The sequence below is a fragment of the Piliocolobus tephrosceles genome, chromosome 18, assembly GCF_002776525.5.
Source record: "Piliocolobus tephrosceles isolate RC106 chromosome 18, ASM277652v3, whole genome shotgun sequence".
NCBI classification, from domain to species: Eukaryota; Metazoa; Chordata; class Mammalia; order Primates; family Cercopithecidae; genus Piliocolobus; species Piliocolobus tephrosceles.
In genome coordinates, this window is record NC_045451.1 from 16,089,741 (window position 1) to 16,114,058 (window position 24,318).

Consider the following 24,318-nt stretch of genomic DNA (forward strand, 5'->3'; position numbering starts at 1 on the left):
TCAAGAAGAACCTGCATTGTCAGCTGGGTTCTGAGGGACTGGGAGCCAGTCGGTCACCCAACATAGTACTTCTGAGTTTGTATTTTGTAGGTTTTTCATGGATGGTGAGTAGGTTGTGGCCAGAATTTAGGTTATATGCATTCTGTGTTTTTGGTATGTGTGACTCTGAGTAGGCAAGAGGAACTTGTATTAGTTTTGTAATACCGTTGTAACAAATTACCAAAAATTAGTGGCTTAAGCCAATGCAGATGCATTAGCTTACAGTTTCGTCAGTCAGAAGTCCAGTACAGGTTTCATTGGGCTAAAATCAGGACGCCAGCCAGACATAGTGTTGCATGTCTGTATTCCCAGCTACTCAGGAAACTGAGGTGGGAGGATTGCTTGAGACCAGGAGTTCGAGGCTGCAGTGAGCTGTAATCATACCACTGCACTCCAGCCTGGGCTATGATTGCACCACTGTACTCCAGCCTGGGAAGAATTAGTTTCCTTGGTCATTCAGGTTGTGGGCAGTATTCAATTACTTGTGGGTGTAGGACTGAGGTCCCATGTTCTTGCTGGCTGTCAGCTGAGAGCTGTTTCCACTTTCTAGAGGCCACCTACATTCCTTGGCTTGTGGCCCCCATCCTCCACTTTCAAAGCCAAAAATGGCGGGTTGAGTCCCAGTCGTGCTTAAGATCTCTCTGCCTCTTCTTGCATTGTTGCATCTCACCCACCCACTCTCCTGCTGTCGTCTTTCACTTTAATTTTCTTTGTTTTTATTAAACTTTTTACTTTGACATAATTGTAGATACACATGTATCTACAGAACAGGAACAAACAGAGATCCCCTGTACCCACTTTCTCCCAGTGGTAACATCTTGTAAAATTATACCACTATATCACAACCAGGGTATTGACATGGATATAGTCAAGATACAGAACATTCTCATTATCACATACTCCCCTTTTATACAGCTACTCCTGTTCCACTTCCTCCTTAACCCCTAGAAATGATGTTAGTTTTAAATTATTTGTTTTGTTTTGTTTTGTTGGAGATGGAGTTTCACTATTGTCGCCCAGGCTGGAGTGCAATGGCACGATCTTGGCTCACTACAACCTCTGCCTCCTGGGTTCAAGCCAGTCTCCTGCCTCAGCCTCCCAAGCAGCTGGGATTACAGGCAAGCACCACCACACCCAGCTAATTTGTACTTTTAGTAGAGACACAGTTTCACCATGTTGGTCAGGCTGGTCTTGAACTCCTGACCTCAGGTGATCCATCTACCTTGGCCTCCCAAAGTGCTGGAATTACAGGTGTGAGCCACCATGCCTGGCAAATGATGTTAGTTTTAATTTTTTTTGGGGGGGGGAAGACAATCTCGCTCTGTCACCCAGGCTGGAGTGCAGTAGTGCAACCTCAGCTCACCGTAACTTCTACCTCCCATTCCCCCGCCCACTCCCAAGCAATTCTTCTACCTCCAGCCTTCCAAGTGGCTAGGACTACAGACGCAGGACACCATGCCCAGCTATGTTTTTGTACCTTTGGTACAGACAGTGTTTCACCATGTCACCCAGGTTGGTCTTGAACTCCTGAGTTCAAGTGATCTGTAGGCCTCAGCTTCCCAAAGTGTTGGGATTACAGGTGTGAGCCACCGTGCCCAGCCTGTTCTTTATTTATGATATTGGCATTTCAAGAATGTTATATAAATGGAATCACATAGTATGTAACTATATGGGATTGACTTTTTTGTCAACTTCTTGGGATTGATTTTTTTTTCCCTTAGCATAATTCATCTAGGTTGCTGGGTGTGTCAATAATCCCCCCCCCTTTTTTTTTTTTTGAGACAGGGTCTTGCTGTGTTGCCCAGGCTGGGGTGCAGTGGCACAATCTTGGCTCACGGAAGCCTCTGCCTCCCAGGTTCAATCTATTCTTGTGCCTCAGCCTCCTGAGTAGCTGGGACTACAGGCACATGACACCACGTCCAGCTAATTTTTGTATTTTTGTAGAGATGGTGTTTTGCCATGTTGCCTAGGCTGGTCTCAAACTCCTGGACTCAAGTGATCTGCCTGACTGGGCTTCCCAAAGTGCTGGGATTACAGGCATGAGCCACTGCACTCCGCCATCCGTTCTTTTTTATTGTCAAGTAGCATGATACTGTTGAGTACCACGGTACATATGTACCACAGTTTGTTTAACCATTCACTTGTTGAAGGACATCTGAATTGCTTCCAGTTTTTCACTATTTTGGATGAAGTTGCTATAAACATTTATATACATGTTTTTGTGTGAACATAAGTCTTCATTTCTCTGGGATAAATGCCCAGGAATGTGATTGCTGGGTCACATAGTAGTTGCAGGCTCAGTTTTTGCTTTTCTTTTTTTCAACAAACTGCCAGACTGTTTTTCAGAAAGGCTGTGCCATTTTTTACATTCCCATCAGCAATGTATGAGTAATCTAGTTTCTCCACATCCTCACCAACATTTGGTGTTGTCACTATTTTTTGTTTTAGCCATTTTTATCAACATATACTGATACTTCATTGTGGTTTTATTTTATTTTATATATATTTTTTGAGACAAAGTCTCACTCTGTCACCCAGGATGAAGTGCAGTGGCGCAATCTCGGCTCACCGCAACCTCCGCCTCCCGGGTTCAAGTGATTCTCCTGCCTCACCCTTCTGAGTGGCTGGGATTACAAGGATGTGCCACCACGCCCAGCTAATTTTTGTATTTTTAGTAGAGACGGGTTTTCACCATGTTGGCCAGGCTGATCTCAAACTCTTGATTTCAGGTGATCCACCTCCCTTGGTCTCGCAAAGTGCTGGGATTACAGGCCTAAATCACAACACCCCGCCTTTATGGTTTTAATTTGTATTTCTCTAATGGCAAATGATGTTGGACATATTTCTTCATGTGTTTATTTCCTATCTGTATATCTTCCTCATTGAAATATCTCATGTAAATTTCCCATGTTGCAATTGGTTTTATTATTATTTTTGAGATGAAGTTTCGCTCTCGTTGCTCAGGCTGGAGTGCAATGGCGTGATCTCAGCTCACTGCAACCTCTGCCTCCCAGGTTCTCTTGCCTCAGCCTCCCGAGGAGCTGGGATTATAGGCGCCCACCACCATGCCTGGCTAGTTTTTTGTGTATTTCTAATAGAGATGGGGTTTCACCATGTTGGCCAGGCTGGTCTCGAACTCCTGACTTCAAGTGATACACCGCCTCAGCCTCCCAAAGTGCTGGCATTACAGGCATGAGTCTTTGCACCTGATGGTTTCAATTTTTTAATTGTTGAGTTTTGAGAATTATTTGCATATCCTGGATACTAGTCTTTTGTCAGATACGTGGTTTGCTAATATTTTCTCCCAATCGGCAGCTTACTTTTTTTTCCTTTTATTAGGGTATTTTGCAGAGTCAAAATGTTAAATTTTGATGAAGCCCAATTTATCAATGTTTTCTTTTAGGGACTGTGCTTTTGGTGCCAGATCTAGGAAGTCTTTACCTAATCCTAGCTCTCAAAGTGTGCTTTTTCCTAACATTTTGTAGTTTTAGATTTCAGTCCATGAGCCTCTCTGTATTATTTGGGGTACTCCTGAGAAATAGAATGAATGGGATGTACACATAAACAAATAGATTTATTATGAGAAATTGGCTTATGCAATTATAGAGGCTGGAAAACCCCAAGATTTGCAGGGTGAGTTGGCAAGCTAGAGACCCAGGAGAGCTAATGTTTCAGTTAAAGCCAAAGGCAGAGGAAAAAGCCAATGTCCTAGTCTAAAGATCATCGGGCAGGAAGAATTCTCTCTTACTAAAAGGAAGGATCTGCCTTTTTGTTCTATTCAGGCCTTCAACTGACTGGATGAGGTCCACCCACAGTAGGAGGTACAATCTGTTTTACTCAGTCTTCTAGGTTAAATGATAAATCTCATCCAAAATACCCTCACAGAAACACCCAGAATAATGTTTGGCTGAATATCAGGGCACCACATGGCTCAATTAAATTGACACACAAAATTAACCATCACCCCTTCTTAAGTTTTGCAAATGGTATAAACTTTTGGTTGAGGTATCTTTTTTTTCTACTTGTTTGTTTTTCTTTGTCTATGGACGTCCAGTTGTGGCTGTCCCATTTCTTTTCTTTCCTTTTTGTTTTTTTTTTTTTGAGACAGCGTTTCGCTCTTTTTGCCCAGGCTGGAGTGCACCAGTGTGTTATCGGCTCACTGCAACTTCTGCCTCCGGGTTCAAGTGTTTCTCATGCCTTGGCCTTCTGAGTAGCTGGGATTACAGGCTCGCACAACCACACCCAGCTAATTTTTGTATTTTTAGTAGAGATGGGGTTTCACCATGTTGGCCAGGCTGGTCTCAAACTCCTGACCTCAAGTTATCCACTCTCCTTGACCTCCCAAAGTGCTGAGATTCACGCGTGAGCCATCATGCCTAGCCTGGCAGTCCCATTTCTTGAAAAGGGTATCTTTCCTCCATTAAATTGCTTTTGCACTTTTGTCAAAAATCAGGTGTATTTTCATGGGTTTATTTCTGGGGCCTATTGATCTATGTGTCTGCCCTTCTGCCAATACCACACAGTTTTCATTAGTGTAGCTATATAATCAATTACGAAATCAGGTAGATTGATTCTTCCCACTTTATTCTTCTTTTAAAAAATATTTTCACTATTTTAATTTCTTTGCCTTTACATATAAATTTTAGAGCATTCCTGTCTATGTTTACAAAAATATTGCTATAGTTTGAATAGGCAGTGCATTAAAATAGTACATCAGTTTGGAAAAAAATTGACGTCTTTACAGAGTCTAATTCATAAACATAGTATGTCGGTTTATTTCGATCTTTGATTTCTTTCATCAGCATTGTGCAGTTTTCAACATGCAACTCCTGTACATGTTTTGTTACATTACATCTATTTCATTTCTTTCAGAAATTGTAAATGAAATCATATTTTTAATTGCAGTGTCCACAAGTTCATGGCTAGCATATAACAATGCATTTTATTTTTGTATTATGCAAATTTGCTGGGGATGCTTAATTCTACTAGGTTTTTTTCCTTTTTCAAGATTCTTGGGGATTTTCTGCATCATCAATCATGCCATCTGCAAGTAGGAGCCGTTTTACTTATTCCTTTCATATCTGTATTATGTTTACTTCCTTTTCTTGCCTTATTGATCTGGCTAGAACTTCCAGGACTGTTGAATGAGAGTGATGAGAACAAGTTTCTTAGCTTTGTCCTTGATCTTAGGGAGGAAGCATTCAATATCTCACCATTAGCTGTAGGTTTTTCTACAGATGTTCTTCATAAAGCTGAGGCAGTTCCTCTATATTCTTATATTTCTGAGAATTTTAATTATGAATGGGTGTCAAATTTTGTCAAATGCCTTTTCTACATTGATTGATATATGATCATGTGATTTTCCTTCTTTCACCTGTTATTATGATAGATTATACTGATTGAATTTTAAATATTGAAACAGTCTTGCATCCTTGAAATAAACCCCAGGTAGTCATGCGGTTCTCTTATCTTACTTGAAGTAAGAGTTACCAATGGAGGCCGGGCGCGGTGGCTCAAGCCTGTAATCCCAGCACTTTGAGAGGCCGAGACGGGTGGATCACAAGGTCAGGAGATCGAGACCATCCTGGCTAACACGGTGAAACCCCGTCTCTACTAAAAATACAAAAACTAGCCGGGCGAGGTGGCGGGCGCCTGTAGTCCCAGCTACTCGGGAGGCTGAGGCAGGAGAATGGCGTAAACCTGGGAGGCGGAGCTTGCAGTGAGCTGAGATCCGGCCACTGCACTCCAGTCCGGGCGACAGAGCGAGACTCTGCCTCAAAAAAAAAAAAAAAAAAAAAAAAAAAAAAAAAAAAAAAAAAAAAAAAGAGTTACCAATGGAATTTAGAAATCTCGGGGTCTCACTCATTGGAGGCCAAAATAAATGCAAAGGAACAATGACATCAGAAAGCTGAACATGGAATCTCTTGATTGTTATTATCTGTAATAGCTAAATTATAGGGATAGTGTTGGGGCAGAACCTGGTGCTGGGCCAACCTGGAATTATAGCCATTGAGCCACAGCTGCTAGTTCAGGGCCACCTCCAAAGGGAAAAGTTATGCTAAAACAACAGAGAGCAGACTTAGTCCAAGAGACTAAGGAAACAGAAAAGGGAGAGAGAATGGATAGAAATTTTAAAACAGTTATTAAGAAATATCATAAATAAAGTGGGCATTGGTGGTGTTGAAACAAAAGTCTTAATGCAGCACTCTCAGAAGTTCGATGGACAAATGGAAACCCTTACTTACTAGTCCCCCAACATTGAAGGGCGCTCAACAAATCCACTTTGTTCAGCCTAGTTTGGATAAATTTTAAAAGCTGCAAAGCAAAGATGACCATGAGAAACCTGACTTCCAATCACCTGGGGTGGAAGATACACAATGTAGTGAAGATAAGAACTGAAGAAAGGCCAGGTGGGTAGCTCATGCCTGTAATCCCAGCACTTTGGGAGGTTGAGGTGGGTGGATCACCTGAAGTCAGAAGTTTGAGACCAGCCTGGCCAACATGATGAAACCCCGTTTCTACTGAAATACAAAAATTAGCCGGGCGTGGTGGTGCATGCTTATAATCCCAGCTTCTCAGGATGCTGAGGCAGGAGAATTGCCTGAACCAGGAGGTGGAGGTTGAAGTGAGCCAAGATCACGCCACTGCACTTCAGCCTGGGCAATGGAGTGAGACTCCATCACACACACACACACACACACACACACACACACACACACACACAAACACACAAAACAAAACAAAACAAAACAAACAAAAACTAAAGAAAGAACCTAGGCCCATTGGCCTAATCTCTGGCTGGAGTCCAAGACCAAATGTACGTGAATGGGTAAATAGTCAGGGGTGGAAAAGAAACATTTCTAAAATTCTTTGACATGGGAGCCCCATGCACTGTTTTTCTGTTAGTGAAATTCTAACCAAGGTGACAGTTAGATTGGAAAGATGAAAATACATTTGATGGGATTAACGTGAAAGTTTGGACAAAAACTGGAATGTCTGAACAGACTCTATTTGGAGTGGTTGCATCCCCTTTACATGAATGTACTATGGGGATGGATATTGCCTGAGGAAAATTTCCTTTATCTAGTAATGTAAAACACAAGACAGGTGGATCTGCCCTTCAGACAAGATTGATTGGACATGCTAAATGGGAACCAGTAAGACTGCTGAGCCCATGCAAGTTGTTAATATTAAAAACTATAGGATAGTTGGTGGACAAAAACATGTTAAAAAGACAGCCTGGTACCTGAAAGGGTGAAGGCCACTTCCGTTTTTGGAAACTGATAGCATATGGGAACCTTCAAGCCTGAGTGGCATTTCTCTGGGAGACAATTAGGTCATACAATATGATGATGAACTCGAGCACTTGTTGATGGCAGAGTAGAACTCTTGTATCTATTTGCCACTATCTTTTGACTCTAATTTTTCAAATTATGTTTACTACCATATCATAAACAGTGTAACTCTGGGACTGTAAGTGAGGTTATAATATTCACACTGATGGCCAAATTTATTGAGAAATTGAGTTAAAAGCCTCCTACTCTACACTGGCTCCTTCAAATGTCAGACATGTTCATTTTACTGTAAGAGAGCTTTGGCCAAAGCAGGTGGCAGCCATGTTGTAAAGGATTCAGTCTTGCCCAAAGAGAAGGGTTGACTTTTGCCCTTGGCTTCTGGGAGGTTATCTATGTCATATCTGATAGGAGTGTCTTTGTTTAGATGGGGACTGGGCAAACTGGATTTTAGGGTGGAGACTGGGCATTCCAGAGAGACCAGGCATGTGAATTGGGTGGTGGCTTTTGTCATGCACTATCAATCTAGTTGGAGTCTCAGTTCAACCAAGTGGATGATTGATCAAGCCTATGTGCTGGAGTCCCAATAAAAACTCTGGACACAGAAGCTCAGGCAAGCGTCCCTGGTTGGCAATACTCCAAGCATACTGTCACATACCAATGCTGGGAAGGTAACACAGCCTGACTCCATGGGAGATGAAACAGGAGCTTTGCATTTGGAGCCCTCCAGACTTTGCCTTAGGCATTTCTTTCCTTAGCTGATTTTGATCTGTATTCTTTCCCCATAACAAACCATAACTATGAGCATAATGGCTTTCGGTGAGTTCTGTGAGTTCTTCCAGTGAATTATCAAACCTGAGGGTGGTTTGGTAACCTCTAAACTTGCATTGACATCAGAAGTCTTGGACACTATGCCCTCAAATTTTGCAGTTTGGCTAACTCTGCTTAAGTCAAGAAAAAAAGAAAAAAAAAAATTTTTTTTTCTCCTTAGCTCCCTAGTATTTCTAGAAACAACAACAAAAATGAAAAGCAAGTAAGCAAACAAAAATATGTGCCTCTATGCAAATTAAAATCACAAAGAGACTTCGCACCAACTAAAAAAGCTATACTCAGAAAGACGGATGATAACAAGTGTTAGTGAAGATGTAGAGAAATTGGAACCCACATACGCTGCTGGTGGGAACACAAAATGTTGTAGTCACTTTGGAAAACATTCTGGCAGTTCCTCAAATAGTTAAACATAGAGTTGCCATAAGATGTAGCAATTCCCCTCCTAGGCATATACCCAGGAGAAATGGAACATATGCCCACACAAAAACCTGTAAATGAATATTTACAGTTAGCATAATTCTAATAGTCAAAAAGTGGAAACAACCTAAATATTCCTCAATTGATGAGTGGAAAGTTAAAATGTGGTATAGTCATACAATGGGATATTATTTGGCAATAAAAAGAAATGAAGTATTAACATGTAGTTTGTATCATGGATGAACCTTGAAAACATTACAGTTAGTGAAAGATAAGATGAAAACGGCTACACATTATGAGATTCCATTTATGTGAAATATCCCGAATAGACAAGTTTATAGAGACAGAAAGGATGAGGGATTGCTTAGGCTTGGGCGCGGCTTGGGAGGAAATGGGTCGTAACTGCTAATGAGTATAGGATTTTGGGGGGTTGTGACAAAAATATTCTAAAATTTATGGTAGTGATGGGTCCACAACTGTGACTATATTAAAAACAACTTATTATGAGCTTTATTTTTGTTTTTTATTTTTTGTTTTTTGAGACAGAGTCTTGCTCTGTCGCCCAGGCTGGACTGCAGTGGCACGATCTCACTGCAATCTCTGCCTCCCGGGTTCAAGCGATTCTCCTGCCTCAGCCTCCCGGGTAGTTTGGATTACAAGCGTATGCCACCATGCCCAGCTAATTTTTGTATTTTTAGTAGAGACGGGGTTTCACCATGTTGGCCAGGCTGGTCTCGAACTCCTGATCTTAAGTGATCTGCCCACCTCGGCCTCCCAAAGGGCGGTGATTACAGGCGTGAGCTACCTCGCCCGGCCTATTATACACTTTAAATCGGGAATTGTATGGTATAGTATGTCAATGAGACCTTAATAAAGCTGAGTTGTTTGCGTTTGTTGTTTGTTTTGAACCTGCTTGGTAAAGATGAACTCTGAACTCGATGAAATTGAATTACTTTGGTGATTTCTCAGAATTCTCTGTTAAGGCTTTCAGGTCCTCTGAAAAGCGAAAGTGGGCTGTGACCATCTTCTAAGAACGCCAAGAAAATACGGAATGGAGCCCGGGATTTCAGAGCGTAGTTGCCGGGCTTCCAGGCTGATCCGGCTCCGGGAGCCTCCAGCCGCCCTTTCCGATGCCCCGGGGCCTCCGAGCATCCCGGCAGGTGGTCCCAAGCCAAGGGCGGAACTCCGGGGAGGGGCGCTCGTCACGCCCACACTGGAGGCCGTGGCAGGCCTGGAAACCCGCCCTGCGGGGTCCTAAGAAGCCACTCGAGCTCCCGAAGAGCCAGTCTTCGCAGCCCTTCCCGGAGCGCTCGCATCTGGCGCTGCCCGGAGCCCGCTCGCAGCACTCAGGGACGGGAGGCCCGGTTTCCACGGGAGAGGCTGCGGACTGTGGGCCCCGTCCCGAGTTGGGGGTTGTGGGAGACACCCGGCGACCCCCTAGGGGCGATTCCGGAGGTGGCTGCGGTGGCGGCCTACGCGCCCCCTGGAAGCACCGCCCCTCCTGGGTGGTGCCCGCGCCGGCTCCTCCTCTTCCCCTCCGCAGCGGCCCGCCCAGGCCCGCAAACCCAAACACTCCAGGCGCCCGCCCACCGCGCGTGATTCTCGCTTCGCCGCCGCCCAGCCCTGTGCGCTCCGCCTGGCGCCCCCCGCCCGGCCGCTCCGGGCCCCTGGCCCCGCGGAGCGATGCTGCTGCTGGCTGCCGCCTTTCTCGTGGCCTTCGTGCTGCTGCTCTACATGGTGTCACCGCTCATCAGCCCCAAGCCCCTCGCCCTGCCCGGGGCGCATGTGGTGGTGAGTGGCCTCCTGTTGCTGCGCCCCGACCTCCCGGCCCGCGGGGCCTTTCTGCCGCCGAGGCCGCGCCGCCTGCGTCCCTTTTTCCAGGCCGCGGTCCCCAGGAAAGCATGGCCAAATGGGGAAGGTCACCTGCCGCCGTCCACCCTGGCGCTTTCCCCTCGGCCCCGGCCCGGGCCCCGGCACCCGGCCTGGCGGACCCGCCCTCCACTGCCTCGGGCTCCTCCTGGGGCGGGAGAGCGTGCGACGGGGGACCACGCCAGCCGCAGGGTTCCCGGGGCCCAGGGGTTGGGTGGCTGCTTGTGAATCCACGCAACATCCCTAGGTTGTGGATGTTTTGTCCTCAGTTTTTCCGATGAGTCAACTGAGGCACAGAGAGGCTGAGAAACTTTGCCAAAACGCAGGGGTCAGTGGTGCGCAGGGTGCGGCGCACGGTCCTGGGCGGGGGCAAACAGCGGGGAGGTGGGGTCCCAGCCACCGGGACCCGCCGAGGCAGCTCGGAACTGGAAGATGGCCTGTGTGAGTGACTGGAAGAGCCGCTGCCAGAGGATTCCAGGAAGTGACTCACCTGGGGAAACTGCTCAGAACCCAGCGGGCTGGCGGTGGTGGCTTAGCGGTATTGGGACGCCTGTCCGGTCTACACTGCTTGTCTCTGAGCTCAGCGTGGCATCTGCTGATTGCTGCTCCATTGCAATCCTTTGCTGTTTCCTAGTGGGAAGGATGAGCTAAATGACAGGGCTAGTGTGCGAGGAATGAAGGAGAGGTGGATGGGTGTCTTTTGTTTCTTGGCGGAAGCTCGGATATTCAGCGATCACAGTTCTGCAAATGTGGCACCTTTCTTAAACAGAGAGAATACCTCCTTACCTGCGCCCAGCACTTCCCCGTTTGCAGTGGCTTTCTCACCAGCTTTCTTGTTTGGATCTCCCAATCCGGAGGCACAGTGAATCGGGGAGTTAGGAATAAGGAGGGTTGGTTACAAAGCTGGCCGCACACCTCTTCCTGTCCTATCTCAGCACCGGAGATCCGAGCCTCCCTGCTGAGCTGGTGTAAGATAAGATGGTCATTTCTCTTAGTGTGCTTTAAATCTGTACACGGGTTTGTGAATGAGAAAATGTGTCTCTTTAATTTCATCTCTGTAAAGCTATTAGCTTTTTCCAATACCTGTTGGAAAAAGAAAGCGTGTGGATTCATTACAAAAAACAAGTAAGGAGAAAGGCAAAACTTGACACGCTAAATTCTGAAAGTTTTACATCCGCAAGAGAACTGCTGCCTCAAAAGCATGGCTTTAAACGTTGGATCCTTTCAGAGCTTGTGTTTATAGAGCATAACTTTGCAAAAAGTAAACGCAGAATGAAAATTGGAATTCCTTCTTTGTAAGACAGTTTCACTGAGCCTTGGCTCCAGTCCTTCCAACCCCATCCCGCAGCAGGTCGTAGGTGAGATGATAAATGCCGTGTCTGTTCAGGTGGACCAAGAAGAATTTCTTATTTTTACCATCCTGCTTTAATACGCAGGATTATTATTTCAGACTCTAAATAATGTGAGAATGACATGAATAATTCGCATGGTGTCACCATCTGTCTTCTTTTTTAATGTCATAAGAAGAGTGAAAAGTGTAATTATTGTTCTTGAGATTTGTTAGGAGTTGACTGGGCGGTATTGTTGGGAGAGGGGGCTGATGGTTAGACTGTACATAATTAAGAACAAACTTATAACAATTGTTTCATTTTTAGAATAATTTTATATAATAGTGTTATCTATCTAGTTACAGTAGTAAAATTGCAGAAAAAAAGCAGAAAATCACCCGTCTCAATCTGCCAAAGTGCTGGAATTACAGGCGCGAGCCACTGCACCCGGCCAACAACAGCTATATTTTTACAGTAATCTGCTGATAACTGGCTGATTATCTGCCAAGTAAATCTCTTCAGTGGTGGCAGGTTGAAGCTAAAAAGAAGTAAGGGATGCCTATGAGTCCCATAGAGACAGGTGCATTTGCGTGGGAGACACTTCCCAATGATGTTAAAATCCTAACATGGAGTCAGATTTTCCTCCCAGCATGATTTATATATAACAGTGAATATTGGGAATAATCTAAATGTCTGATTATAGGGAAATGTTTAAGTTTTGATGCAGCTATTTGATGCAATATTGTGAAACCTTTTCGTTTTTTGACATAAGATATTATAATTTTTAAAAAACAGGACACAATACTATGCGATATTGTGTAATTTGCATGGGACAGTGACTAGAACAATATGGCTGGGTGCGGTGGCTCACTTCTATAATCTCAGCACTTTGGGAGGTCAAGGAGAGTGGATAACTTGAGGTCAGGAGTTTGAGACCCGCCTGGCCAACATGGTGAAACCTCATCTCTATTAAAAATACAAAAATTAGTTGGGGGTGGTGGCGCACGCCTGTAATCCCCGCTACTTGGGTGTCTGAGGCAGGAGAGTTACTGGAACCTGGGAGGCGGAGGTTGCAGTGAGCCGAGATCGCGCCACTGCACTCCAACCTGGGTGACTGAACAAGACTCTCTCAAAAAAAAAAAAAAAAAAAGAAAAGAAAGAAAGAAAGATAATGTTGCATTGTTCACTTATTCAGTGAAATATATAATATATATTGAGCCCTCCCCATGCTAAGTGCTAGGGATATAGTGGGGAACAGAAAAAGAATTGGTGTTTTTAATGGAGTTTATGAGTAGGTGATGGGAGAGACGGTTGTGAATCAGATAATCACACAAATAAATCTAGAGCTGTTTATTATGTACATGTCATAAAGAAGAAATATAGCGCTGAAAAGTGTGTCAGTGTGGGGGCAGGGGAGACAGTGAAGGCTTGCCTGAGGAAGTGATATTTGAGCTGAGATTTGATGGGCGAGTAGGTGTCAGATGAAGTGGGGAGAAGAGCATTCTTTGCAAGGGAAGTAGGATATGCAAAGGTACTGTGGTTGGAGGGTGCATGGAATTGAAAGACAGCCGGTATAGCTGAACTGTAGACAGGGGTACAATAGGGCAAGAAGAGCTTTACTTTTCAGAGTTTCCTTGTGATTTTATATTACTTTTATACTAAGCAGTCATTTCAAATATATATGCAGGTGGCCATTCTTTTCATCTGTTGTAGAGCTAATCTTGCATAAATGTGCATTAAGGAAATAAGATTCATTTAGATTTGGAATCAGAGGCAGACTAATATATTATTTATGAGCTAGATTTATAGGGCACTTTTCCACCAGTGAACTCAGAAAAATATTATAGATGTGCAATTTATGGTTCAATAAGAAAACAGTCAAAGCAGCAGGCCTTGCTGATAGTATCTTTCATGCTTACACTTACTCCAGTCATTAAGTTTGGGATGAAGAAGTTACAACAGCTAACCATTTAGTTCTTGCAGATTCATTTTAAGAGCCTGTCATAGTTGTTTTTTTATAAAAAACTTCCTACAGAGGGGAGATTTCAAGTGCTAAGAATATTTTATGATTTTGTTTTAGGTTACAGGAGGTTCCAGTGGCATCGGGAAATGCATTGCCATCGAGTGCTATAAACAAGGAGCTTTTATAACTCTGGTTGCACGAAATGAGGTGAGGCTTCTAGGTTCATTATTACTGACTGACTTCTTCAACTTGAGATTAGTCAAAGAGGCTGTGCTAAACGTCTTAGCATTCACACCTAGAAAGCGCTTCTCCCTTGATGTGAGATGTGTTTCTTGAACTACTGATTCTCTCTTGTATTTAGGCCAAACACTTCTCTGTTGAAATCAGGTCGGCCCCACAAGTATTTATTTAGTACCATTGGCATATTAGGCGACACCGTCATAGATACTGCAGATCCTGAGGTGGGAGAGGCCAAGGTCTAGTTTAAGGAGCACACCTGGCCATAGGAAGCCAGGGAGGGCCCTCGGCCAGGCCTGAAGTGCTGGAAGCAGTGATTCTAGAGCTGATACCTGAAGGTGTGTAGGTGTTTCTCTGTAATTTTTCCCTATGATTTGCTTAAGACATGATAGATATCTTTAGTGAAATCTAGACACCATAGAGGAAACTCGTCCCTACCTAGAAGTTTAGCAAAATGTGTTTCTCTGTATCAAGTCAACACAGAATCTGTTTTTGTTTTTTGTCAGGGTTTGTTTTTGTCTTGCCAAAGTTGTTTTTAGAGCACAAAACAGTGACACTGTGTGCATGTGAACTGTCATGACGTCCTCTTGCTCCCCATATGGGGACTGGAGGAAAGTGACCTCAGAGCTGGCTCGTCTGCTGCTGCAATTCTATGCCTGGCATAGTGCTTGGCACATAGCACATGCTCAGACATTGTTGAATGAAGAAATGAAGGGAGGAATGATGGAGAGCCTGGGAATGTCAGCATGGTATACTCTGTGAGGATCTTGGACTCACCCATGTGCAGGGAGGGTGATAGTACGGTAACTGCTCAAGTGGGTGGAGGGCTGGACAGGACCCAGTAAGAATGGCAGGCCAGGAAGGGCCTTGGGGGAAAATTTAAATAATGTCACAGACTTAGGCTTGGACCTCTATTCTTTCTTTCTTTCTTTTTTTTTTTTTGAGACAGCATCTCACTCTGTTGTCCAGGCTGGAGTGCAGTGGCATGATCTTGGCTCACCGCAACCTCTGCCTCTTAGGTTCAAGTGATTCTCCTGCCTCAGCCTCCTGAGTAGCTTGGACTATAGGTGCGCACCACCACGCCTGGCTAATTTTTATGTTTTTAGTAGAGACAGCGTTTCACCATGTTGGCCAGACTGGTCTTGAACTCCTGACCTTGTGACCCGCCCGCCTCGGCCTCCCAAAGTGCTGGGATTACAGGCGTGAGCCACTGCAGCTGGCCTCACTCTGTTGCTCAGGCTGGAGTGCAGTAGCACAATCTCGGCTTACTGCAACCTCTGCCTCCCAGGCTCAAGCAGTCCTCTCACTTCAGCCTCTTGAGTATCTAGGACCACAGGTGCTCGCCACCACGCTTGGCTAAGTTTTTGTATTTTTGGTAGAGACGGGGCTTCGCTATGTTGCCCAGGCTGGTCTCAAAATCCTGAGCTCAGGTGATCCACTCACCTTGGCCTCCCAAAGTGCTGGGATTAGAGGAGTGAGCTACCGTGCCTGGCTGAAAAATTCTTTCTTTTCTAATGTAATTTTTAATTCCAGTCTTTGCAAAGTCAAGCTGTATGTATCTTTAGTCGTAGGACAATATTATTTCATTATAGACATATTCAGGTTTAGAAACCCTGCATTACCTTTTGGAAGATTTCGCTTACCCTTTGGTTCCTCTCTATTGCATGATATTATTTAAGTTACTTTTTACAGCAAATTAAGAAACTATAATCTGATATCTGTTTTCTTGGGATTAAGTAAAACAAACAAAATTAGGACCTTGGAAGAATTACACAATTACACGGGTAACCTTGCTTAACAGTGTTTTATAGTAGCTAGGCCTAGTTTACCCAGTCTATCCAGAAAGTGATTCTTAGTATGTTTGGTTTTATAATAGAAGAAAATATTGGACAAAAAGCACTGTTGACAGGGAGTCACACATACCCTCAACTTTGGGAAGCACTGTGTATTAATAGAGCTGTTCTTTTCTTATATCACAACTAAATAATAAGACATTTATTAGAACTGTAGAGTCGGCCTCAGCAATTAGTACTGTTAACTGGGGTTTTGAGGTTTATCTGTTTTTCTATTACCATTCTCTGTAATTAATTTTCAAACTTGTTACTACTTATTCATAGCTTAGCATACTTTACATCTTCTTTCTTTCATAGGCTGTGGCCCAGTCTGTCTATGCAATGTAGATACTGTTTTGTGTGTTTTCTGGAATTTAATACATACACGTAGAAATAATTGCTTGTTTTCTCTCCTTGACAATAAACAGACATGCATATAGACAATCACCAGGACTAATTGTTCTGTATTGCTTTCAGGATAAGCTGCTGCAGGCAAAGAAAGAAATTGAAATGCACTCTATTAATGATAAACAGGTAAATCTCTGTCTTCAGAATGCATTTTCTGTATAACTCAGCACAGTTGTATAAAGGAAAAACAGGGTTACTTCAACTGGGAATAGCTAATGGAAAGCATATATGATTTTCCCAATTAAAAACATATTGTACTGTTTTTTAAAAGGTGGAATTGTTTGAATTGTCTAGTAACTCAGAATATCACACACACACACAAAATGAATAGATTTCCTCACACATTCATATCTACAAATGATCAAATAACAGAATGTTTTACTGGCAAATAATTTCATTTTAATTATTTATTTAAATGAACTTTAGACAAATGCTTAAGAAGAAAGGAATATTTAAATTTTATTTGGTTATGGAATTTTTGATGAATACAATGATGCTTATATTTCAGTATAAAACGTGATAACAAAATTAATAATCACACACCCATCACCCAGCCTAAGAAGTAGAAATGATCAGGGTCTTTGAAGCCACCTCTATGCCCCACAGCAGCCTTGTCCCTCTTTTCTCATTCCTGGAGGGACAAATGCCAATGCGATTTTTGGTGTTGATCCTTTCTTTTCTTTTTTTTTTGAGACAGTGTCTCACTGTCATCCAGGCTGGAGTGCAGGTGTGCGATCTCAGCTCACTGCAGCCTCCACCTCCTGGACTCAAGCAATCCTCCCACCTCAGCCTCCCTAGTAGCTGGGATTATAGGCACGTGTCATCATGCATGGCTAATTTTTGTATTTTTGATAGAGATGGGGTTTTTGCCATGTTGCCCAGGCTGGTCTTTAACTCCTGGGCTCAAGCGATCTGCCTACCTCTGCCTCCCAAAGTGCTGGGATTATAGGTGTGAGCCACTGTGCCCTGCCTCTTTTTCTTTTTAATTTTACCATATATGCACGTGACTCTACATAATAATATATTCTTTAGTTCTTTTTTTTTTTTTTTTTTGTGAGACAGAGTCTCTCTCTGTCACCCAGGCTGGAGTGCAGTGGTGCCATCTTGGCTCACTGCAACCTCCACGTCTTGGGTTCAAGAGATTCTCCTGCCTCAGCCTCCTGAGTATCTGGGATTACAGGTGCATGTCACCACGCCTGGCTAATTTTTTTTTGTATTTTACTAGAGATGGGGTTTTACCATGTTTGTCAGGCTAGTATTGAACTCCTGACCTCAGGTGATCTGCCTTCCTTGGCCTCCCAAAGTGCTGAGGTTATAGATGTGAGCCACTGTGCCTGGCCAATATATTTAGTTCTACTTCTTTTATTATATCATTCTTATTTTTTAGCAGCTTTATGAGATACAATTTACATACCATACAGTTGACCCATTTAAAGTATATGATTCAATGATTTTTAATATATTCATAGAGTTGTGCAACTATCACCAGAATCAATTTTAGAACGTTTTCCTCACCCCATGAAGAATCTCCATCTGTATTAGCAGTCACTTGCCATTTCCTCCCAGCCTCCTCTCAGCTAGGCAGTCACTCATCTACTTTCTTTCTCTATAAATTTGTATAACTTCATTCTTTATGCTTCTTATGCAACTTGATTTCTTCACTCAGTATTATTTATTTATTTTGAAATGGAGTCTTGCTCTGTTGCCCAGGCTAGAGTGCAGTGGCATGATCGCAGCTCACTGCAACCTCTGTCTCCCGGGTTCAAGCCTTAGCTTCCTGAGTAGCTGTGATTACAGATGTGCACCACTATGCCCAGCTAATTTTTGTATTTTTAGTAGAGACAGGGTTTTACCATGTTGGTCAGGCTGTTCTCGAACTCCCAACCTCGTGATCCGCCCGCCTCAGCCTCTGAAAGTGCTGGGCTTACAGGCATGCCACCACACCCGGACCACTCAATACTATTTTTAAGGCCAGGCGCAGTGGCTCATGCCTGTAATCTCAACATTTTGGGAGGCCGAGATGGGCGGATCACTTGAGGTCAAGTCTTTGAGATCAGCCTGGACAACGTGGTGAAACCATGTCTCTACTAAAAATATAAAAAATGAGCTGTGCCTGTAATCCCAGCTACTCAGGAGGGAGGCTGAGGCAGGAGAATTGCTTAAATCTGGGAGGCAAAGCTTGAGGTGAGCAGAGATCGGAGCACTGTACTCCAACCTGGGTGACAGAAGGAGACTCCATCTCAAAAAAAAAAAATATATATATATATATGTATATATATATATATAATTTGAAAAATTCATTTATGTTGCTGTATAAAGTTGGAGTTCATTTTTTTTTACTACTATATAGTATTCCATTGTATGTATAGACCACATTTTGTTCATCAGTTCAGCAACTGGTGGATATTTAGGTTGTTCCCAGTATTTTTGTTAGTTTGTTTTGTTTTTTACTATTAGAAAAGCTTTCACTATTCTCTTTGTGCACACGTGCAAGAATGGTACATACCCAGAAAAGGAATTGCAGAGCTGTAGTGTGTGCAGTTGTTCAACCTCACCAAAGTGGTTAAGCTCCCACAAGTAGGACTGTGGTTCCTTTTGTGCCACATCCCTGCCAATACTTGGTATTGACAGACTTTTTACTTTTTGCCTTTCTGATGAGTTTTAAATAGTATTTCACTGTGGTATTCATTGACTTTTTCCCCTCTAGAGTGTGAGAGATCTTTCCACGTGCATTAAGTAAATTTGCCTTAAATTGCTCCTACCTAGGATTGAAGTACACCAGAGCTTGTTCCATCAGTTCCCTCCTATTGAGCTGTTTCCATTCTTTTTATTTTATTTTGTATTTTTATCTTTGCAATTGCAGTCTGTGCTGCAGGTAAAAATCCTTGTGTACGTCTTCTGCACACGTGAGTTTTTCTCTAGGACTGTGGTCTTTACCCGCCTTCTCTGAAGCCCACAAGCATTGGAGAAACACCAGCTCTGTAAATTGCTCCATTTTTTCCCATATTCCTGTAATATCTGATAGAGGAAGGAGTATGGTGTGAAGCCATGAGTCAGTATTCAGGGCCAAGGCCAGTCTCGCCTGCTGCCAACACTGTCTCTGCTCCGGGCTTCCTCATCATGCCACCTTCTACCTCTTCATCTGCCAAAGGGCTTAGGTCAGGTGGGAAACTTATCTTTTGCATCAAGGAAGGGAGATGGAGATAAGGCTGGGGCAGGCGAGAATGAGCTTGATCCTTCTTCTGCGCTGCCAGGCTTCTAGGGACCTTTGTGTGTGTGTGACTTGTTAACATTTTTTTGTTTTGAAATTTCACTTGTCTGTGGCATAGATTTTATTTATAGTAACTGGTCTAATACTGTATGAAAAGGCATGTTTTAAAATTAATCATATGATTACTACTGCCCTTTTTTTTTTCTTTGAGACAGAGTCTCTGTCACACAAGCTGGTGTGCAGTGGCGCGATCTTGGCTGACTGCAGCCTCCATCTTCCGGGTTCAAGCAATTCTCCTGCCTCAGTCTCCCCAGTAGCTGGGATTATGGGTGCCCACCACCATGCCAGGCTAATTTTTTGTATTTTTAGTAGAGGCGGGGTTTCACCATGTTGGCCAGGCTGGTCTCGAACTCCTGACCTCAAATGATCTGCCTCGGCCTCCCAAAGTGCTGGGATTACAGGTGTAAGCCACCACACCTAGCCAATTACTACTACCTTTAAAACAATGTTTTCTATCTGAGGATGTTGGGATAAAATCCACTCTAGGTATACATTACAACCAAGGGCAACCCCACTAGACTAGAATGCTGCAGGTTATATTTGCAGGGAGGGCTGTTTCCTTTACTTAGGAATTTTGATCATTTGGACAGGATTCCTCCTTTGAAGGAATCAGCACTGAGGCCCTGATATGGAATATTTCCATCACTCCCCAGGGTCGGCCTGTGCTCTTTCACAGTTCCTTCCATCCCTCATGCCTGGCTGTGGGCAACCCCTGATCTGCCTTCTGTCACTATAGATTAGTGGCGTTTCAAGAGGAGCATTTATATATTTTTAAAAAGATTCTTCAGAGTTTTAACTCCAAAAATTGCCAAGAAAATTAGATTCTACGAATTGCATCATCAGCAAACACTGAAATCTGTTCATTCAATATTGGCTTCCTTCTGTATTCAATGAATTATCTTTTCTTTAAAAATATCTTTAAAAAATAGTTTGGTACCTGCAAAACTTTGATCACCTTTTTTCTTTTTTAACAGGTGGTGCTTTGCATATCGGTTGATGTATCTCAAGACTATAACCAAGTAGAGAATGTCATAAAACAAGTAAGAGGTTGGGCTAATTGGAATTCGCCAATGTGCTTAACTTTTGATTTGTTCTTGCCATTTTGCTATGTGGCTTGGAATGGGCACAACTTCTCTATAGGTTTAATAGTTTTGGTTTTGTTTTGTTTTTTTTTTTTTGGTTTAATAGTTTTGTAAATTTTATTTATCACCACGGATTTGCTGCTGAGTGGTTTTTCTTCTCTGTTTCTTAATGCCTGCTCTGCTACATTTTTCTAGGCACAGGAGAAACTGGGTCCAGTGGACATGCTTGTAAATTGTGCAGGAATGGCAATGTCAGGAAAATTTGAAGATCTTGAAGTTAGTACCTTTGAAGTAAGTAAAAATGTTTACTCACTGGAGTAGCACATACGCTAAAAGCAGAGCAAGCCACGGGTAAAAGCTTTAAGAATCAATTAGATGAATGCATTCAGATGTCCATGGAAGCGTTAGAAGACTCTGGAGGAAGGCTGAACAAGGTGAAGCTGAACAAGGTTTTCGTTCCAGTGTCATGACCATTGAACCTTAAGAGTTTAGACATTTTATAGCTGAGAAAACCAGCGAAAATGGGAACAGAACTTCTAATCTGACACAGATTACGGTAGCAATTCACTGAGGTCATATTTTCAAGAGAGTACTTTGTAACCTAAGAGAGATGCTGGATCATGTCAGACATTAGTATTATTAACAAGGAGAAACCAAAAAAGTTGAAGAACAGACTCACTAGAGTTCTCAAATCAATATAAAAAGATACTGCATCTTATTGATGTTTATATTTTTAATCAGGTTTACCAAGGAGCTTCTCTTGGTTATTTATTTCAGCACCAAAGAAATGAACATTAGATTTGAAATTTTTTTTTTTTCTTTTTTCAAGATGGAGTCTCACTCTGTTGCCCAGGCTGGAGTGCAGTGGCATGATCTCTGCTCACTGCAACCTCCACCTCTCAAGTTCAAGTGATTCTCCTGCCTCAGCCTCCCTAGTAGCTGGGATTACAGGCACATGTCAGCACACCCAGCTAATTTTTTTTATTTTAGTAGAGATGGTTTTCACCATGTTGGCCCAGCTGGTGTCAAACTCCTGACCTCAATTGATTGGCCCACCTCGGCCTCCCAAAGTGCTGGGAGTACAGGCGTGAGCCACCACACCTGGCCTGAAATGTTTTAAAAATGGAAAACGTTTTTTAGTTGCCAGTGCATCAACAATCTTTTTCTTTTCTTTCTTTTTTTTGAGACAGAGTCTTGCTCTGTCACTGAGGCTGGAGTACAGTGGTGCAGTCTTGGCACACTGCAACCTCTGCCTCTCGGGCTCAAGCAATTCTTATGCCTCAGCCTCCTGAGTAGCTGGGACTACAAGCACCCACCACCATGCTCAGCTAATTTTTGTGTTTTTGGTAGAGACAGGGTTTCACCGTGTTGGCCAGGCTGGTCTGGAACTACTGACCTTGTGATCCACCTGTCTTGGCCTCCCAAAGCGCTGGGATTACAGGAGTGAGCCACTACACCCAGCTCAAAATCTGAAGCTGTTTGAGTGCCAACATAATGCTCAAAGGAAATGCCTCTTATGGCATTTCGGATTTCAGATTTTCAGATTAGGGATGCTGAACCAATAAGTACAATACAGTATTCCAAAATCCAAAAAAACCCAAATCTAAAACACTTCTTGTTCCAAGCATTTTCGATAAGGGACACTCAACCTGTACCACAGTTGGTGCATTTTCTAATGATAGGAAATGATTTTTATTTAAAATGAATTCTATCTCAGTTATATGTTTGCTTTATTATTTTCAGTTTTTAATTTAATTGAAGTTCACTTGCATGTAAAATGCCTGTACACACGCCAGGCGTGGTGGCTCACGCCTGTAATCGCAGCACTTTTGGAGGCCGAGGTGGGTGGATCATTTGAGGTCAGGAGTTTGAGACCAGCCTGGCCAGCATGGTGACACCCCGTCTCTACTAAAAATACAAAAATTAGCTGGACGTGGTGGTGTGCGCCTGTAGTCCCAGCTGCTTGGGAGGTTGAGGCAGGAGAATCGCTTGAACCTGGGAGACAGAGGTTGCAGTCAGCCGAGATCACGCCCCTGCACTCCAGCCTGGGCAACAGAGCGAGACTTTGTCTCAAAAAATAAATAAATAGATACAATGAAATGCCTGTACACAGTACTTTGGCAAGTGTGAGAATTAAGCACGTCCTGTGTGACTCCACTGGGGCAAGGACTGTTGGAACTTGCACCTGGTTTCTTCTGGACTTTTCTCCCTGGGTCTTTTCCCTTTGCTGATTTGGCTTTGCATCCTTTCCCTGTAGTAAGTCTTAGTCCGTTGCAGGACCATCTGCTGAGAACTTACACCTTCTAGTGAATCATCAGCCTGGGCGTGGTCTTGGGGAATCCCAATACTCTTCCCTTAATTTTCCTTTTCAGTGCTTTTCTTTGTGGTTTCTTGGTGCTATCTCCCCTCTTACCTCCCTGTAGATGTTAAGGAGAATTCTTTTGTCCTTCATTGTCTCTGCTTTGTACGTGTGTTTACTTTCTCTCAGAGGCCAGTGGCTCTGTCTTTGGTGCGAGAGAGTTCACTGGGAGTCTGGAGGCCCTTGGCTGTGTTTTCACATTTCAGAATCAGGCACTAACAAGGTGACTGGGACTTCTTTGCTTGTTTGTGGACCTGTTTGACGATGGATCCTTTGGAAGGGTGATTGTGTGGTCATATCTGTGGGTGTAGTTTCAATGTCATTATCTGTAAATCTTTTCTCTTGGGTTGGTCAGAAGCCCTGAGGAGTGTCTTCCAGCCTCCTGTGACAATAAAGCTGGGGAGAGTGGTGTTGTCTTTGTGTGCACCGTCTAGGCAGACTTTCTCTTAAACCTCTCTCTCTATCTAGACTACTTTCCCTAGAAACGAAACCTCCAGTCTCCTGCCAGGCTGGAAGAGGGGTACAGATCTGCCCTGCGGAGAGGGGAAAGGCATCTAAGATCTAACTCCTTTTTTTTTCATTGTCCGACATTCTTGTTTTTAATTGAGGTGAAATTCATATAACATTAAATTAACCGTTTTTAAAGGGAGCTGTGCAGAGGCATTGAGCACATTCACAATGCAGAGGCATTGAGCACATTCACCACCACCTCCGCCTACTTCTGAAACAAACGCATCACCCACAGGGCAACTGTCACCTGGTAAGCAGTTGCTCCCCATCCCTGCTCATCCCCACACCCGATCTCTGACAACCACCAAACTGTATTCTGTCTCTGGTAATTTAGTATGGTTGGAATCATGATACATGCCCTTCTATGTCTGGCCTCTTTCTCTTAGCATCATGTTTTTGAGGCTCATCCCACATGTAGCATATATGGGTGTTTCATTCCTTTTTATAGGGCGATAATATTCCGTTGTATGGATTGACCACATTCTGTTTAGCTAGTCATCGTCAATGGCCATTTGGGCTGTTTCCAGCTGATTGCTTATTAAGTAGACTCTTAGTTCCTACTCTTATCTCAGCCCCATGCTGGCCCACCTTTCCCTCCACCCCAGAGACTCTTGTGGCTGGAGCCTTTTGGGGTTCTGTGGTAGAATCTGGCTTTTTAGTTTCTCCACTCTCCGCTTAGGTTTTAGTTTTCTGTGGTCTGCTAAGTTAGTTATCCCTCGTCAGTCTGTTCTTCAGCTTCCAAAAGGTTATTGCTGTTATTTTTATTCCTGTTTTCTTTGTTCTTGTGGGTTCTTGCCTTAAAAAAAAAGTCTCTTTACTGAGATTTTAGCGAGGTTTCTGAAGGGAGCTAAGGTAAACACATGTGTTCAGTGTGCCATCT

The 24,318-nt window shown here is 43.4% G+C and overlaps 1 protein-coding gene across 1 annotated transcript in view; it reads left to right on the top strand.

Annotated features, from left to right (window-relative positions):
- The first annotated feature begins 10,103 nt into the window (after window positions 1-10,103).
- KDSR (3-ketodihydrosphingosine reductase) overlaps window positions 10,104-24,318 on the top strand; it is a 40,117-nt gene continuing 25,902 nt past the window's right edge. Inside the window, exons 1-5 of the mRNA XM_023195182.1 lie at window positions 10,104-10,370; window positions 13,857-13,946; window positions 16,286-16,342; window positions 20,462-20,527; window positions 20,765-20,860. Of these exons, the coding sequence (XP_023050950.1) occupies window positions 10,263-10,370; window positions 13,857-13,946; window positions 16,286-16,342; window positions 20,462-20,527; window positions 20,765-20,860 (417 nt within the window). The 5' untranslated portion in view covers window positions 10,104-10,262. The remainder of the gene's footprint in view (window positions 10,371-13,856; window positions 13,947-16,285; window positions 16,343-20,461; window positions 20,528-20,764; window positions 20,861-24,318) is intronic.